Source organism: Piliocolobus tephrosceles, chromosome 2 (genome assembly GCF_002776525.5).
Source record: "Piliocolobus tephrosceles isolate RC106 chromosome 2, ASM277652v3, whole genome shotgun sequence".
NCBI lineage: Eukaryota > Metazoa > Chordata > Mammalia > Primates > Cercopithecidae > Piliocolobus > Piliocolobus tephrosceles.
In genome coordinates, this window is record NC_045435.1 from 79,139,043 (window position 1) to 79,157,841 (window position 18,799).

Below are 18,799 nucleotides of genomic sequence, written 5' to 3' on the forward strand. Positions count from 1 at the left end.
GGAGATCCTAAATATAAATGAAAATTCTGAGGCTTACATGTGTTAGTCCTTAACAGTGAAAACTTCAGTGCTGTCCTAGAGGATAAAACAAAAGGTAAAAAGTCTTTGAAATGTGACCAAACGTATTCTATGCTAAAACTGACATTTTTCTTTTAAAACCATTTAGATATTGCCTAGTAAGATACATTTGTTTTTACTGCTGCTGAATCTATGTTGTAATTATGAGAATACATTTGTTTCTGTAACATGTTTATTTTTAATGTTTATTAAGTAAAATATTATTTTCAGCATCACACTCACTGTGTGTAGGAAATATGATTTTGGATGAGTGCTACAATCACTGTGAAGAACTCACAAGACAAGTTTAACAGATCAATCAGAGTGTTGTCAGTGTTAGAGTGGCACTAACCGAAGTCTTATTTGAAAGGTGGTTTTTCCTGAATAAGCTTTAAGTCAATGGCTACTCATGGAAACTTCTAATTTTTGTTGAATCTGTGGCAGTCCAGAAAACTCTTTTAAGTTTATAGAAATTTTTTAATGAATATTTTGTTGCCTAAATTTTGTGTATTTTTCATTTGTTAATCCAATCAATTTTCTAGGTTTCTGAATTTCATTTGTAATTTTAAGCAGTTAATCCCTTCACAACTGGAAAAATAATTTTAATTCACTCTGACTTTACAGTAACCCTGTCCACGTTTCACATGGATAATTATGCCAGCGATGAAGACACAGATGAAGACTTTGACACCCAGTTCATCATTCAACAGAGTTTACAGGATATTCATAAGCCAGGAACAGCACAACATGCACCTAAGGATGAGAGGTAATGGTTTTCTCATTTGCAATGTAGTATTAAGTGTTGTATTCAACAGCTGACACTTGTCATTAGCTTAAATCTAGTGTTGTGACAAAAACAGGAGGGTCAGACTCCAAGGAGCTGTCAATTAAATATCTGTAAGATATTGTGCCTGACTAGACAGGAATAATCTGGAAATAATTCAGAATTTAATTAGGCAATAAAATATCTGAAGGAGGTTAGCAGCAAATCTGGGTGAGGTGATACAGACTGGAAATCAGAAGAAAGAAAGAAATGAGGACATGAAGGGCTAGAGAAAAACTCAAATACATCTTGTCTTTGGGAATTGAAGAAATGCATAAATCCAACCAGGACACACAGGAAGTTAGCTATCTTCAACCTTAGTGGAATAGATCCAGTCTTTGATCTACTCAAATCAAAAGGAGGAATTCCATAAACTTGAACGAGACTTCTGAAAGTGTAGATTCAGAGTTTTGTTGAACAACACTGAAAGAGGACCAGTTGGACCCTATGTTGGGGTGTAAGAAGAGTCGTCCTGGATATGGGCAGTCTGCAGTCAAGCATACCTGCTCACGCGCTCTCTGGCCAATCAGCAACCTTGGTCTCCTGAGGCAGTAACCATCATTTCTTCTGGGGTGATAAAACAGTTTGCTTAGGATGGTAATCTCTATTTGCCTGCTGGATGTAAAACTAGAAAAACGTATTTTAACCCCAAGAGATTTCATAACTAAATAGAGACATGATGAAGCACATCAAATCTATATAGTATTTTAAAAATGTAACAAACTCATGGAGTGATCACTATGTATCATGTTATTTTAAGCACTTCATAAATACTAACTTTTAAATTCTAATTCTCATTACCTCTCTATGAGGTAGGTCCTATTATTATCCCTATTTAGAGAGAAGGAAAGTGAGGCACAGAAAAGTTAAGTGGCTTACCCAAGGTCACAGAGCTAGTAAGTGAAGAGCCAGGCAGTCTGATTCTAAAGTCTGTGCTCTTAACCAACACTGTTCCTATACTTTTGTGTTCAATTTAGGATTAGTTTTTTAAATAATCTTTAAATATTTAAAGTTTTATAAAGCAATTAGCCTTATTAGATTATCTGTTATATTAACCTTATAACTAAAACCTTAAATTGCATAACTGAGTAACTGACTAATAATTTTAGGTTGAAAGGTATAAGAGAGTTGGGCTAAGTAGAGTACTGAAATGTTTCAGAGAAACTGAAATTGACTGTGGTTATGCATTTACTTGATTAGACTTGCAGGAATTGTATGATACTTAGGCAGGCTTGCTGATTTACTCAGGTACTTGAAGGAATCAGAAAACTAGAACATACTTGTGACATGTGGAGTAATGGTCCCATCCAAAGATGTCCTAATTTCTGGAAGCTTACATGGCGAAGGAGAAGTAAGGCTACAGATGGAATTATGGCTGCTGATCAGCTGACTTTTAGATAGGGGGTGTATTCTGGATTACCCAGGTGGTCCCAGTGTAACACAGGATCTTTAAGTGTGAAAGGGGTAGGCAGGAGAGACCACCTGGGAGATGGCAGTGTTAGAAGGACTAAGCCCAACATTGCTGGCTTTGAAGATGGAGGAAGGAGTCCACAAGCCAGGAAATGTGGGTGGCTTCTAGAAGCTAGAAAAGGCGCGATAGATTCTCCCCAAGAGCCTCCAGAAGGAACACAGACAGACCTGCTGACACACTGATTTTAGTTCAGTGAGGACTGTTTTGGATTTCTGAACTACTGAACTGTAAGATAGTAAATTTGTTTTATTATTGTTGTTTTAAGCCACTAAGTGTATGGTTACTTCTTATAGCAGCTATAGAAAACTAATACAATACTAAATCTATGAGTGCAGGTTTAAATGTTTAAGATAACTTAATTGACCAAATTGTAAACAGGACAGAGTATCCAAGGGAATTTATTCTCCTCAACCTGGGTTCATTAAATAATTAGAGAATGGAAGGTGGCTGGGTGTGGTGGCTTATGCCTGTAATCCCAGCACTTTGGGAGGCTGAGGCAGGCAGATCACGAGGTCAGGAGATCGAGACCATCCTGGCTAACATGGTGAAACCCTGTCTCTACTAAAAATACAAAAAATCAGCCAACTGTGGAGGCGGGCACCTGTAGTACCAGCTACTCCACAGTGAGCCAAGATGGCGCCACTGCACTCCAGCCTAGGCAACAGAGTGAGACTCCATCTCAAAAAAAAAAAAAAAAAAAGAATGGAAGGTGGCAATCCTTATTTGCTAGGTTTTAAAATAATGTAAGATTCATAAATTGAGATTTAAAGCCTTAAATAATAAAAATGTTACTTAACTGCTAATAGCATTTTCTGAGCACACATTCTGACTGAATATTTTTTAAAACTCACACCATTTTTATGTACTATTTTTTAAAATAGATTACGCTAGAATCATTGACATTCTATAGTGGCCATCAAATTTTACCATGAGATAGTGTGACATTTCAGTCATAGGCCGGCTTGATTCAGTTCAGTCAACACTGATTAAAGGCCTATCCAGGCTCACACAGTCCTTGCCCTAAAGAAGCTAACAGGCGAATGTGGAAGACAGATATAGTGAAGGAGTTTCCCTAGAATTTTGTTAAGGGCCACATTACATTTTACGAATAGAAGTATTTCTTTTATTTTTTTTGAGACGGAGTCTCGCTCTGTCGCCCAGGCTGGAGTGCAGTGGCCGGATCTCAGCTCACTGCAATCTCCACTTCCCGGGTTCACACCATTCTCTTGCCTCCCAAGCAGCTGGGACTACAGGTACCCGGCACCTCGCCCGGCTAGTTTTTTGTACTTTTAGTAGAGACGGGGTTTCACCGTGTTAGCCAGGATGGTCTCTATCTCCTGACCTTGTGATCCGCCCGTCTCGGCCTCCCAAAGTGCTGGGATTACAGGCTTGAGCCACCGCGCCCGGCCTACAAATAGAAGTATTTCTATTATGCCTCAGTCAATGCCTCCTGTGAAAGTTCATCCCGGATTAACTACTACTACTGTTACCCTTTCCTTTTGATTTCTATCAGATAACAGTTTTTTCTCCTCAGTTTTGGAATTACATATGTATTTTCTTCTGTGCAGCTCCCACTCCTTTTTGAGTGCTGACTATAAGAAGATAGTTGAAACAATAGAGAAAGTTAAGTACTCCTCCTCTTCTCTTCCCTTTAACTTGTGGTAAGATGGGATGGTGACATTGGCTGGGCACAGTGGCTCATGCCTGTAATCCCAGCACTTTGGGAGGCCAAGGCAGGCAGATCGCCTGTCGTCAGGAGTGCAAGACCAGTCTGGCCAATGTGGTGAAACCCCCCATTTCTACTAAAAATGCAAAAAATTAGCCGGGTGTGGTGATGGGCCCCTGTAATCCCAGCTACTCGGAAGGGTGGGGTAAGAGAATTGCTTGAACCCAGGAGATGGAGGTTTCAGTAAACCGAGATCACGCCACTGCACTCTAGTCTGGGCAACAGAGCGAGACTCTATCTCAAAAAATAAAAGGAAAGATGTGATGGTGACAGCTGGCAGCATTTCTCCTTGAAGCTCAGAAAGCCTAGAAGCAGGTTCTTCCATGCTGAACACCATGGGGGTCCACAGCTTATTGTCAAGAGTCTGATGTAGGCTTTTCTGGGAAAAAATACCTCAGCTCAACGTAGCAAAGAGCTCCTGGGTTCCTTCCTAGACATAGCTGTTTTTTCATAAGTAACAAGATGCTGGGGGTGTTCACAGGCCCAGGTGTGGAATGCTAGATGACAGGCCTTACTGTCTGTCGTATGCCATTTGTCTTTCATAAAAGGTGGCACTAGCATTCTGTTGTTATGCATTAACTTTGGTGGTGGAATTCAGGAAGCAATATGGGCTTCCTTGTAAGTGTGCCAAATGTGAATCTGTTCTCATTTGACTTGTTAATAGGTAAGGAAGATGCATTGTCACACTTAACCAAGTGCCATTCTGCTTTTGATGAAGCAGATGAGATAGGCTGGATTCCTCTGCATAAGGCTGCAGTGCAATTAAATAAGAAAATTTTGGAAATAACCCTAAGCGGTAAATTCCCTTTGACTCTTCTTAATGCTTCTAAGAGATAAATTTAACATTCATTTCTATGTCTTAACTTGTGTGGTATGATGAATTTATTTCAGCTTCAGACCCCAGTCTGTGGGAGCAAACCACTCACAATGGTGAAACGCCACTGTTTTTGGCTGTCAGCAATTGCCTCTTAGAAAATGCCACTTTTCTTCTTCTCAATGGCTGCAATCCAAATGCTAAGAATTTCGAAGGCAATTCTCCTCTTCTTACAGGTAAATGAATACCTTGTTTCTGAAAACGAGTCTGTGGCACTGAGTCTCCTTCATGTCCCCAAATTTCAAAGGCAGCTTTTTGTACATAGTTGCAGCACTGTCACTCTGCTCCCAACTGACCAGACATGGGTACCGACCCTCCAGAAGCTTTCTATAGGCTGTCCTGTGAGGTGGCCTGATGCAAAACCTCTGCTAATTAAGAGCAGCTCATTTTGCACGGTGCCTTGATCAAGCCAATTAATTCTGATACAAGAAATCAGAGGGGAGCAGAATTACCTCATGGAGCATGGGTGAAGGGCAGGCAGCTGAAACAAAAGAGTTGGTTGAAAACTATTAAGAAGCAGATAGATCTCTAGATCACTCCTGCCCAACCCCAGTAGAATCCTGGAGGTTTATTCTCTGCATAGCTTAAACGGAGAGTCTCTGGACCATGGAACTTTAGGTGAGGGTGGGAGTACTAGATTGAAAACACTGGAGGAATTAAGCAAACATAATTGAGACTGCCCAGCCCTCCTCCTAGAAGGCTGGCAGCCAGGCCCTTACCCTCCAGGCAGGGGGGTTCTCTGGAGGAATCTGACCAGCCCAAGAAGAAACAGCTAAAGATAGTAACACTGGGGCTTTCCCAGTAAGTGGCCCAAACATATCAACCTATTGTTAAACCCACAGTCCTCAAGCCCCACCCTCTGCTTAAAATTTCCAACCAGCTTTCTAGTCTCCAACTTTTAATTATGAGCAAAGAGCTGAAGGCTATCTGAGGAAAATCTTCAACCAACAGAGTTAAGCAACTTTAAGATTATTTAGGGAAAATAAAGGGAAATTGTCATTAACTTCCTCAGAGAAACCATTTTAATAAGAACAAGGTGTTAGCAAAATCGGAAAACAAAATATTCTTGAAGATTAAAAATATGAGCAGAAACTTTAAAAACCAAAACAATGCTGGAAGATGTAGTTCAGAAAAGCTTCCAGAAGAATAAAATAAGAAATGGAAAATAGGAAAGAAGTGAAAATTAGCTGGATGATCCAAGAGGAGCAACAGTTGAACAAGAGGAATGAGAGAACAGACAAGATGGAGGTGGTATATGGCCAATGCAATAAGTCAAGAAAATGATTTCCTAAAATGAAGGACAAGTGTTTCCAGAATAAAGAGCCATACTAAGTGCCAGTTCAATGAACCGTAAAAGACCCAATCCCCTCAGCACTTTGTTTCTAGTCTTAGAGCAATGAGAGCACTTTCTGTGGTAAATTATAAATGCTTATTAGCAGAATTCATACTGATTCAGCACTTCAGCAGCTAGCAAGCAAGACTCCTTGTACACATTTGGTGCCAATAATTAATGAGTGAATAGTGAGATGGATAAAGTTAGGTGTTTTAGGATCTTGGGGGTCTAAGATCCTTCTCTAAATGTGAATTCACAGTATAAATGCAGAAAAGCCAATTATTAGAGAATTTTGTGTAACAAAAACTTCTTCAAAATGTAACATATGTAGAAATAAATAATTCAAGGATACATGTGAAAATGTTTTTTTTTTTTTTTTGAAACGGAGTCTTGCTCTGTCGCCCAGGCTGGAGTGCAGTGGCCGGATCTCAGCTCACTGCAAGCTCCGCCTCCCGGGTTTACGCCATTCTCCTGCCTCAGCCTCCCAAGTAGCTGGGACTACAGGCGCTAGCCACTTCGCCCGGCTAGCTTTTTGTATTTTTTAGTAGAGACGGGGTTTCACCGTGTTAGCCAGGATGGTCTCGAACTCCTGACCTCGTGATCCGCCCGTCTCAGCCTCCCAAAGTGCTGGGATTACAGGCTTGAGCCACCGCGCCCGGCGAAAATGTTAACAAAGATCATTTCAGAGGTAGAATTAAACTTTTCTACTTCTATACTCGAAGTTTATTGAACATAGCTTCTTTTACATTGTAATAAAAAAATCATAAAAAGCTAAAAAAAAAAAAAAAAAAAAAGAGACTCACAAGTCACTAGGGACAAAGAAGTTTCCACAGACTTCCTGAGAGAAAAAAAGGAATACATAATATACAAAAGATGAAAAACCAGAGTGGTTTCAGACATCTCAATGGTAACTAGAAGCCTGAAGTAATTGGTGGTGAATAATAGTTTTGCAAACTCTAAGGAAAAATATTTCCAACTTAAAATTCTATATTTGCTCCAACTTTCTGACAGTAAAGACATAAAAGATATTTTCAGACATAGGAAATCTCAAAAACATTCTTGCTCCCCGCCGTTAGGAAGCTAACGGAGCAAATGTTCTACCAACATCGGAGTAAAGCAGAAAAACAAAAGCTTGGGATCCAGGAAACAGAAGATCCAAGCCAGGTGGGAGGCAAATGAGATCCCTAAGATGAGGGGAATAACGATCTTAGGATGACCACATATGACCAGGCACTGAGGTCCAGATTGAAACAGGTCAGGAGGCCCCAGGTAGAGGCTTCTTCAGACCATGGGCTGGGAATGACATCTTGAAGGGAGATGTGGACAGTTTAGAGAGTTTGGGGTGCAATTAATGATAAATTGAAAACTAAGCAAATGAAACATAAGACAAGTATTAACTCCAAGGGAAACAAAAAGATGTGCAGAAAAGGAAATGTAAATATGGCCCACCTTTGAATGACATACATGAAGGTAAATATTTATCTAACAAAAATTGTGCTATAAAAACAACAGGATGGTGGGATGAGAAATGTGCACATGTGGTGGGGACAGGAGGAAAAAAAGTTAAATCATTTTCTATGGTAAGAAGTCATTAAATTATACCAAAACCAGAAATCAACAAATAGCAATACAAGCAGGTTACTTAAGAGACACAGGCATGAAGAGCCAAGAATCAGCTAAAGGATACCTCTGGAGAAGGAGAAAGACTGTAGGGAAAGAGTGATGGACTTCACAGTAATTGGCTCTTTAAGTTCTGTACATGTTTAACTTTTATCAAAATAAAAGCTGAAAATTAGGCTGGGTGCGGTAGCTCAAGCCTGTAATCCCAGCACTTTGGGAGGCTGGGGCGGGCGGATCATCTGCGATCAGGAGTTTGAGGGCAGCCTGACCAACATGGTGAAACCCCGTCTCTAAAAATACAAAAATTAGCAGGGCATGGTGGCAGGCACCTGTAATCCCAGCTACTTGGGAGGCTGAGGCAGGAGAATTGCTTGAACCCAGGAGAAAAGAGGTTGCAGTGAGCCAAGATCGCGCCACTGCACTCCAGCCTGGGTGACAGAGCAAGACTCCATCTCAAAAAACAAACAACAACAAAAAAACAACGAAAATTAAAAAGAGACCAACAGAGTACTGCCAAAAATTAGGATTTCGGGTCCCTTCATGGTTTGCCTGAAGATGCTTTCTAAGGCTTTGCATTTTATAGAAAAAACACTGAGCAGAAGAGCCTTCTCTGAGAAAGCACGCAGAAACCATAAAGCACCCTAGCACTGTATAGTGAAAAGAACTCTGTGCCAGGTCTAACCTCTCTAAACCTGTTTCCTCGTCTATATGATAGTATTTGTCTTGTGTGTAGAAAAATTACACATGTAAAAACCATGAAGCTGTGAAGCCTGTTGAAACAATGATGGTAGAGCTACTTTTCCTCTCTTCACTTCAGCCTATCTGGCAGGTCAAATGATTCCATTTCTGTGGTACCCAAACAGCATGTCCCCATTGATAGGTCATGGAAAATGCTGGGTTAAAAAGTTAAGCAAACGCATTGCAAGATTCCTCAGAGACTTCAATATATCAATATGCAAAGTGAATCTTGAAGAGGGTGATAGAATATACATGCTGCCTGAAAGCAGTGGCTCATACCCGTAATCCCAGTCTCTGGAAGACCGAGGCAGGAAGATCACTTGAACCCAGGGGTTAAGACCAGCCTGGACAACATACCAAGATTGCATCTCTACAGAAATTTTTAAAGAAATTAGCCAGGCATGGTGGTGCATGCCTGTAGACCAGCTTCTTGGGAGGCTAAGGCAGAAGGATTGACTGAGCCCAGGAGTTCAAGGCTGTGGGGAGCTATGATTGTACCACTACACTTCAGCCTGGATGACAGAATGAGACCCTAGATATATATATTTACATACACATACACACACACACACAGTGTTCCCAAGCCTTTTATTATTAGTATTTTTTTAATTACAAAATCATTTTCTTTACAGAACCTTAAGGGGCTTTCTGCGCAACATACTTTGGTATGTTGCTAAAATGTGTTAATGCAGAAATGATAGGCCAAAACTATCATTTTCTATGGCCTCAACCACTCCCACCAGACATGCATGTTTAAATTGTGTTTTAGTCATTCATTTTTCTGGGGTAGATTCTGGTGGTGGTTTTTTTTTTTTTTTTTTTTTTTTTGTTGGTTCTTTTCAGTGTCTGGGCTGTCTTTTGTTTGTTTTTTTTTTTTCTTATTTTAAAGCAGCTACAAACATTTCCAGGACTGTACTGAATAATTAAGTTCCCATTTTCTTGAAGAATAAAGATAAGTGAAAAGTATACATTTGTGTTTCAACCACATAAGCAATGAATAATTACTCATGGCTTACATAAAAACAAATAGTCCATTGATGTAAAACACTCTCAGTGTTATTTGATTCATGCCTTACTTTACAATCTGTTTCCTAAATACAGAATGTTGGGGTCTGGGAGTGGGTGGGAAGAACTCCTTCAGAAAGCCTGAGGGATACTTGCAGATATGCTGCTCTGGTCTTAACTTCCCATTGAACATGCCCACCTCACTTCTCATTTCCCAGCTGTGCTGCGTGACTCCTATGACATGGCTGCCTTGCTGATCAACTATGGAGCAGATGTCAATCTGCGTTGTGCCAACGAGAGGACAGCTCTCCACGAGGCAGCCAAACTGGGCAGAGAGGACATGGTGAAGCTTATGCTGGTTTCTGGGGCACACCCTGACCCACAGAGCACGTATGGATTCACTCCTCTTGCTCTTGCTGCCCAAAGTGGACACACTGAAATCATGGAAATGTTACTGCAGAAAGGCAAGATCTTCTGTTTGGTCAGCACACTAACAAAGGGTAACATGATCCAGGGGTTTTCCTCTTAATGGAGAGCTTCAAAATAATAAAAGTTAATATTTTATTTAAGCCTAATATAAATGTTTGATAAAAATTATGGGTTAATAGTGATTACTGAAAAGCCTAACATAAAGATTGAATTTTTTATTAGGTCTGACATAATTTCCCAAAAGTTACTAGAATGCAGGTTACTTTTACTTAACATTCCCTCACCCTGATAAGAAGATGGTGGTTTTTTAACTTTTTTGTGGTGGTGTCCTTTTCTAGAATCATAAAATCAAACACCCTGCAACATACTCTACACGTTACCTCTGCCTAAGTCTAAATCATGAGGCGGTTTAATCTATTATCAAATGACTAGATATTAGGAAATTCTTCCTGATTTCTTCTCTTTGGGTCCCAGTTCTTCACTCTAGTAATAACCAAAACTCCAAGAGAAGGAGAAAGCAACTTAAATGTATTGGGTACTACTGTCTAAGCAACAAGCATTAAACTACCCATGTTGCCTTGCAATCCTTTAAAAACTTTGTGAGGTAGGTATTATTCTCGTTTTGTACTTGAGGAAAGTGAAGGTCAGCCATGGTACCAGTTGCAGGACTTCCCTTCAAACATGCCCCCTCCCCTCTCCCCAGCTCTGTAGCTGTGGTCATTTTGAATGCTGGCTTAACTGGCAAGGACCCTTGGCTCAGAGAACTTTGGCTTTTACTGTCTTTGAGGAGAGCTCATTGATGACACTGTTAGATGAGGCAAGGTAGGATCAATCTAAAGCTTTTTTTCAAAAAAGCAAACTTTTACCAAGATTTTTAAGTCTCAATAATAGAATTATCATCTTTATTCTCCTCCCTATGTCTAGAAGTATTATTTTGTTCTTTAACAATACATGGTCCTGGTCTCCAATATTCTAGATGGCAGAGACTCCTATATTTAAGAACAACCTTGTGCTCTTTAGACTTATCTAAATCTTTCCTGTTATATGGGGGAGGCTAGTTTCTAATCAATGGCCATAAGACATTTTAAGTACGATGTTTTAAATGATCAATATTAGAAATGTCTAAAGTCATTAGCTGGAATAGCAAAAGTAAACATTAGAGTCTTTCATCTATGAGGAAAGAGTAACTTTTTGTATAGATCATTGATTAAAATACAGGGAAAGAGAAGCAACAGATGTTAAATCCTTTACGCTGCAAAGAAACCAGCATCAGTTGACCTCAGTGAGTGAGCCTTTAAGTGACTCCCTTACAAAGTAATTTGCACCAAGTGACATAGATGGTAAATGACAGAGCTAGTATTTCAAGGTATATCTGTCTGATTCCAAATCACATTACCACCCTGCATTGCTAGAGTGGCAACATGGCATCATAGATATAAGCCCTGGGTCTAGAATACCTGCATATGAATCCTGACTACCTTGCTTACTAGCTGTGCATCTTTGGGGAAGTCACTGAAACTCAATGAGTTTCTTCATCTTTAAAATGAGTATGTTAGCACCTACTGCTAGGGGTTCCTACAAAGTTTAAAAATTATACACATAAAGGAATCAGCACATAGTGGGCACTCAATAAACAGAGGCTTATTGGACTTCTTAAGGCATTCTTGAAATGGGGTTCTTGGGCAGTCACTGGACCCTGATGACTTCTGAAGTCTGTGTTAAAGTCACTACATCTTTTTTATATGAGCTTCAGAATGCTCTCCTCAACTTTCGTCCATTCAAATGCTGTTTCCTCACAGCCCGTTTTACTGGGAAGACTTCCACAACTGATCCAGACTCTTTTCTCCTTCCTTCACCTCCCAGCTCTCCTTCCAACCCCAGCCCTAGATCTTCTAGAAGACCTTTTGCCTGTACCTGTACTCTTATTCACATCACTCACATAACACTTAGTGTACAGGGTATATATAAGTTAAGCATTCTTTTTTTGTTTTGTTTTGTGTTTTTTTTGAGACGGAGTCTCGCTCTGTCGCCCAGGCTGGAGTGCAGTGGCGTGATCTCAGCTCACTGCAAGCTCCGCCTCCCGGGTCCATGCCATTCTCCTGCCTCAGCCTCACAAGAAGCTGGGACCACAGGCGCCCGCCACCTCGCCCGGCTAGTTTTTTGTATTTTTTTTTTTTAGTAGAGACGGGGTTTCACCGTGTTAGCCAGGATGGTCTCGATCTCCTGACCTCGTGATCCGCCTGTCTCGGCCTCTCAAAGTGCTAGGATTACAGGCTTGAGCCACCGTGCCCGGCCAGCATTCTTAATCTGAAAATTTGAAATCCAAAATCTTCCCAAATCTGAAACTTTTTGAGGATCAACATGATGCTCAAAAGAAATTCCTACTGGAGCATTTCAGATTTCAGATTTCTGGATTTGGGACTTGTAAATATAATGCAACTTGTAAGTGTAATGCAAATACTTCTTTTAAAAACCCTGAAATCTGAAACACCTCTGGTCCCAAGCATTTTGGATAAGGGATACTCTGTACTAATAACTGTACAACAACTTATCTCTTTGGCTATCGGCAGTTCCTAACCTCAATTAAAAAGTTAGTGTCTCTTAGTATGGTCCCCTACAAACAAGCTAAAACAGAACAAATGCCCTTTTCCACCAAAACAGTATCATTAGATGGCATGGTATTATAGTTCGATAGATTTGTTAGTACCATCCTGTATGTGTGTTATGAGTTAAGTGGGCTTTTGTAGGCTGGTCTAGAAATAAAAGCAACTTTTATAACAGTATTTCTACTGGAATTTTCAAGTTCCAAACAAATGGACATCAAATTACTTCAAAAACTAACCTACCTATAATTTAGAAACTGCCATTTTTTTTTTCTTCCCCAACTAGTTTATAAGCTACTTGAGAGCAGGAGGTATATATTTTGTCACTTTGATTCTTGGTGCTTTGCTAGAGTGCATGCTCACTAACTGCTTTTTGGTGATGGTGATATATTTTTAAGATTGCTCAAGAAGTAACAGTGGAAAATAATTTTTGCATTGACAAGAGTCTTTCTCCTCTTAGGAGCTAATGCTCATGGTCAGGCCTCTGATTCTTCTTCCATTTTACTCGAAGCTGCGAGTGGAGGAAATCCAGATGCTGTGGCCCTCTTGCTGGAGTACGGAGCTGATGCCAACATCCCTAAGAATTCAGGCTACCTGCCCATCCATGTGGCAGCTGACAGGGGCCACTTACTGTTAAGTTCAATTACATTATTGTAAATAATAAAAATTGTAATAGCTACCTTTTATTTTGAGCTGCTTCTAGGAACTTTATAATCTTTAATCACCAATCCCATAACCTAAACATATTGTTTTTGTGTGTGTGGTTTTTTTTTTGAGATGCAGTCTCACTCTGTTGCCAGGTGCTGGGTCTGAACCACAGACCCTGGCCAAGCAACAGATGAAAGGAGTACTTAGACACAGGTATCCAGTGAAAGAGTGGGCTAGGGGACCAGGCTGCTCATAGAAAGAGTTGTAGCAGCCATGGCCCTGACCAGCTGGTGCTTCAGGCATTTATTTAGTACAGATTTAATAACAAAGGCTTTGAGTCAGCACATTTTGTGGGTAATTAACACAGTTCCCCCCAACCCATCTAGATCAATTCCCTTACACTTCCTTGTTATCTACTCTGAGAGAATTCAGCTGCCTTCAGCCAAATCCTTTCCTGAAGCTTTTGCAAAACCTCCCAGCCTTCCAAAAGGTTTGCTTCTTTCTATAACTTTTATAATTTTTCCCACCATGCTGACTGAACTCCTACAGCCAGACTGGAGTGCAGTGGCATGATCTCAGCTCACTGCAACCTCCGCCTCCTGGGTTCAAGCAATTCTCCTGCCTCAGCCTCCTGAGTAGCTGGGACTACAGGTGGGCACCACCACACTGGCTAATTTTTGTATTTTTAGTAGAGATGGGGTTTCACCATGTTGGCCAGGATGGTCTCGATCTCTTGACCTCGTGATTTGCCCACCTCAGCCTCCCAAAGTGCTGGGATTACAGGCTTGAGCCACTACGACTAGCCTTAAGCATACCTTTTAAAGATGAGAAACCCTTAGAATTGCTTGAACCTGTGAGGTGGAGGCTGCAGTGAGCCGAGATCGCGCCACTGCACTCCAGCTTGGGCAACAAGAGCAAAACTCCGTCTCAAAAAAAAAAAAAAAAAAGAGACTCGACCAACTAGGAAGAACTAGAAATGGTTGTTTACCAGGCATCCTCTGAAGCCACCAAAGATATATAAAACTTTTTTCTCAGGTATTTAGACAATATGGGAAGCCTCAGGTCTCTGGGCTAATTCTGAATTTTATAGCTTAGACAGTAATTCCATTAAATTTTACTCGGTATCTGAGCTTCTGGATGAAGGAATTATGCTTTTGTTTGGTTGGGGGTTCTAAATGCCCTCTGAATATTGATACTATCTAGTATTACTATAAAACAATAATAAACAAGTTAGTGCTACTTCTTAAAAACAATGTTGAAATGCATTTTGAAATTCTTTCTCAGAGCTCTAAAGATACTGATTCCAGTTACGGATCTTGCTGCCATTAAGCAGAGTGGGATCAGTCCAGTTCACTGCGCAGCAGCAGGAGCACACCCTCAGTGCCTGGAACTCCTCATCCAGGCTGGATTTGATGTGAACTTCATGCTGGATCAGAGAGTTAGCAAACACTACGATGACCACAGGAAGTCAGCTTTGCATTTTGCTGTATCAAACAGTGACCTCTCTTCAGTCAAGCTGCTTCTGAGTGCTGGAGCTCTGCCTAACCAAGACCCGGTTAACTGCCTCCAGATAGCCCTCAGGATGGGCAACTATGAGCTGATCAGTCTGCTGCTAAGGCATGGGGCCAATGTCAATTACTTCTGCAGAGTTAACCCTTTACATTTCCCATCAGCACTGCAATACACTCTGAAAGATGAAGTCATGCTCAGGATGCTGCTGAACTATGGGTATGACACACAGCGATGTTTTGATTGCCCACATGGAGACAAAGTCCATCCTTCCTATACTGTTGAAGGCTGGACATCTACAGTTATCAAAGATACTAAGGTAAATCCACAGTATTGGCTGTATTCCCTTACAGTCATTATTTGTGGCGCTGGAACTATGGCAATAAATAGATTACATCCATTCTCTCCAGAAGCTTGAAGAGATCCTAGTATAATAACAATTATATGATAAAATAATTATGATAAAATGAACACAATGTAGAAAGATATAAAAGGAACAAAACAGTACAGAGAAAAGTGATTTAACTCTGCCTAGCAGTGTGAGGAAGTTTCATAAATGAAGCAACTGATTAAATGATTTATTTTGATCATATTTCTGATGAAAAAAAGAATCAGAATAAGTACAGTTGACCAATACCATCCCTCCCCGTTTTTGAGACATTTTTCCCTCTTGGCCTTCACCACACCACATCTCCTTTGACTACTATGCTAAACCATAGCTACTGCATGTTTTTCATTTATTTTCCTAATTCTGACCTTGTTTCCCTCAGTTCTGTGAAGTAATAACTTTGTCATGGCTGCAACATCTCTCTGGAAAGGTTGTTCGAGTGATGCTTGATTATGTTGATCAAGTTCGGATCTGTTCAAAGTTGAAAGCTGTGCTCCAAAAACAGGGGATCTGGTCAGAAATACATTTTATCTTAAGTGAGTATCCTTATAGAATGACTTTTTACAAAAATACTAATTGTATTCTTATTTGGTTGTTTTAGAATTAGAACACCCTTCTCTTCTGGTTAAAAGCTTGACTTAAACCAGAAAAATACTATTCCTATCTTTAAAAAATGTTACTAACTACACTTAATTTGTATTTATTACCTTTTCCGAGGAGATAAAACTTGTTAGGTAACTACTTATTATATAGGTAGGTAACAGTTTCATCCCAATCCACCTAAACCATGACTACAAAAGAACACCATGGACACAGGAATGAAAAGCTATTATATGGCAATAAAAACAAGGATGAGAAAAAGCTAAGAGCCAAGTCTGTAGAGGGTATCAAAAGGACCTTCTTCAAAGCAAATCCTTTCAAAGAAGCATGTAAGACAAATTAATAATTTATTTCGTGTTATTTCCCTTGGGTGGTAATCTTCAGTTTCTACCCTGTCCCTGAGGGGGCTAAAACATGCAGACTTTTTTTTTTTTTTTTTTGATACAGAGTCTCACTGTGTCAACCAGGCTGGAGTGCAGTGGCGCAATCACAGCTCATTGCAACCTCCTCCTCCTGGGTTCAAGCAATTATCCTGCCTTGGTCTCGCGAGTAGCTGAGATTACAGGCGCATGGTCACCACACCCAGCTAATTTTTGTATTTTTAATAGAGACGGGGTTTCACCATGTTGGCCAGGCTGGTCTCGAACTCCTGGCCTCAAGTGATCCACCTGCCTCGGCCTCCCAGAGTGCTGGGATTATAGGCATGAGATACCCCGGCTGGCCACATGCAGATTTAAGAACTTCAGATCTCACAGGCCAGATCCACAACTGATGCCAGTCTTTGGATTCTAACTTGACATGGCTCTGGAACCATATCTACAACAAGGATTGCAGTAAGAACTGAAAAACTATTTCCCTGACTTTGCTATTTTGTAACAGCAAATGAAATGCTATCAAATACATTTGCTAACAAAACCCTAAGATACTAAAACATAAGTTCTTTTTCTCTTTGGATAATGTGCCTTTTCTTTTTAGCAAACCCTCGCTCCCTAAAACACTTGTGCCGCCTAAAGATCCGGAAATGCATGGGACGTTTACATTTGCGCTGCCCTGTATTCATGTCATTTCTTCCATTACCCAATCGTCTAAAAGCATATGTCCTTTACAAAGAATACGACCTTTACGGACAAGGAATTTTTACAGGAACCTGGTAATCAAACCATTCTAATGGAAAAGGTATAATTTTGCAGCTGTATTCCTTAGAATTTCACTTATGTATGATTCATATTTTTTGCTTTACCCACCAACTAAAATCTCAATGCAGTCTAAGTCCTTTAAAAAGTAGCTCTGGGAGGCTGAGGCAGGCGTATTGCTTCAGCTTAGGGGGGTCAAGGCTGCAGTGAGCTGTGATCGCACCACTGCACTCCAGCCTAGGTGACCAGAGCAAGACCCCATCTCTAAAAGAAAAAAAAATTTTTTTAAGTAGCTTTGAACATAGCTTCCCAACACATAAATGACTAGCATTCTCAAGGCAGTTAAAAAAAAAAAAAAACCAAATAGTACAAATTTCAATTAACTGAAATACACCAGTTCTAATTAAGTGTATAAATCCAATGTCTATGTGCTCAAAATAATAGATGCCACTTCTGACAAGTCAAGATAACTCATTACAGTATCTTTTTAATAGAGAAGTATATATGTAATACAGTAGTCTCCCTTATCTTCCGAGGATACGTTCTAAGACCCTCAGTGGATGCCTGAAGCCAGGGTTAGTACAGAACCCTATACATAGTGTATTTTTTTCCTACACAGTCATGTATCATACAATGTTTCAGTCATCACTGGACTAAATATGTAATGGTGGTCCCGTAAGATTATAATGCTTATTTTTACTGTACCTTTTCTATGTTTAAATACATACTTACTATATGTTATAATTGCCTATTCAGTACAGTAACATGCTGTACAGGCTTGTAGCCCAGGAGCAACAGGCTATGTAACACATGGCCTAGGTATGTAGTATACCATCCCATCTAGGTTTGTATAAGTGACTCTGATGTTTGCACAATGACAAGATCACCTAACAACACATCTCTCAGTAGGTATCCACATCTTTAAGCCAGTTGTTAAGCGACATACAACTGTACACGCATGCCCTACAGTGTGGATACACTGGACAGAGGGATGATTCAGGTCCCAGGTGGGACAAGGCAGGACAGCGAGAGACTTCATCATGTTACTCAGAATGGTGTGCAATTTAAAACTCATAAATTATTTATTTCTGAGAATTTTTTTTTTTTTTTTTTGAGATGGAGTCTTGTCCTGTCACCCATGCTGGACTGCAGTGGCATGATCTCAGCTCACTTTAACCTCCGCCTCCCGGGTTCAAGCGATTCTCGTGCCTCAGCCTAACGAGTAGCTGGGATTACAGGTGTACACCAACATGCCTGGCTAGTTTTTGTATTTTCAGTAGAGACTGGGTTTCACCATGTTGGCCAGACTGATCTTGAACTCCTGACCTCAGGTGATCTGCCCTCGTTGGCCTCCCAAAGTGCTGGGATTATAGGTATGAGCCACCATGCCCAGCCTCCTTTTAATAGTTTTGGACCACGGGTAACTGAAACCACACAAAGGGAAACCATGGATAAGGGGGCCTACTGTACATCTCAGTGATTGGACTGAATACACACTGACCCCAGGACATGACTTAGAAGTTTGGTGTTCTTGTGGAAAACTCCCAATACCAGCTTAGTGTCTATTACTGTTTCTTTGTAGAGTCAAGTACAGAGGTAGGGTAATTCAGTTAATTGAAATACAACTCTCAATTGAAATTTCATTAATGAGAAACGTGTGTCCCTTCTTTCCACAAAACCCTGGCTATGACTGACCATTTACTGGTTAATATGATCACTGGAATTGGAATTACAAGTGTTTTCAAATGATTGACGGCTTATGATTTCTGTATTGAACCTAGCCTGATAATGGACATGAAGAGGCTCACTGATGGCAGTTATGTTAAATTTTTATTTCTATAT

The 18,799-nt window shown here is 40.3% G+C and overlaps 1 protein-coding gene across 1 annotated transcript; it reads left to right on the forward strand.

Moving 5' to 3' along the window:
* The first annotated feature begins 701 nt into the window (after positions 1 to 701).
* Positions 702 to 16,978, forward strand: ASB14 (ankyrin repeat and SOCS box containing 14). The gene is made up of 10 exons (XM_023201014.3): positions 702 to 823; positions 3,920 to 3,974; position 4,217; positions 4,742 to 4,873; positions 4,969 to 5,127; positions 9,866 to 10,111; positions 13,140 to 13,311; positions 14,612 to 15,155; positions 15,607 to 15,760; positions 16,800 to 16,978. The coding sequence occupies exons 1-10, from the start codon at positions 702 to 704 to the stop codon at positions 16,976 to 16,978; spliced, it is 1,764 nt and encodes a 587-aa protein (XP_023056782.1).
* The last annotated feature ends 1,821 nt before the right edge of the window (positions 16,979 to 18,799 follow it).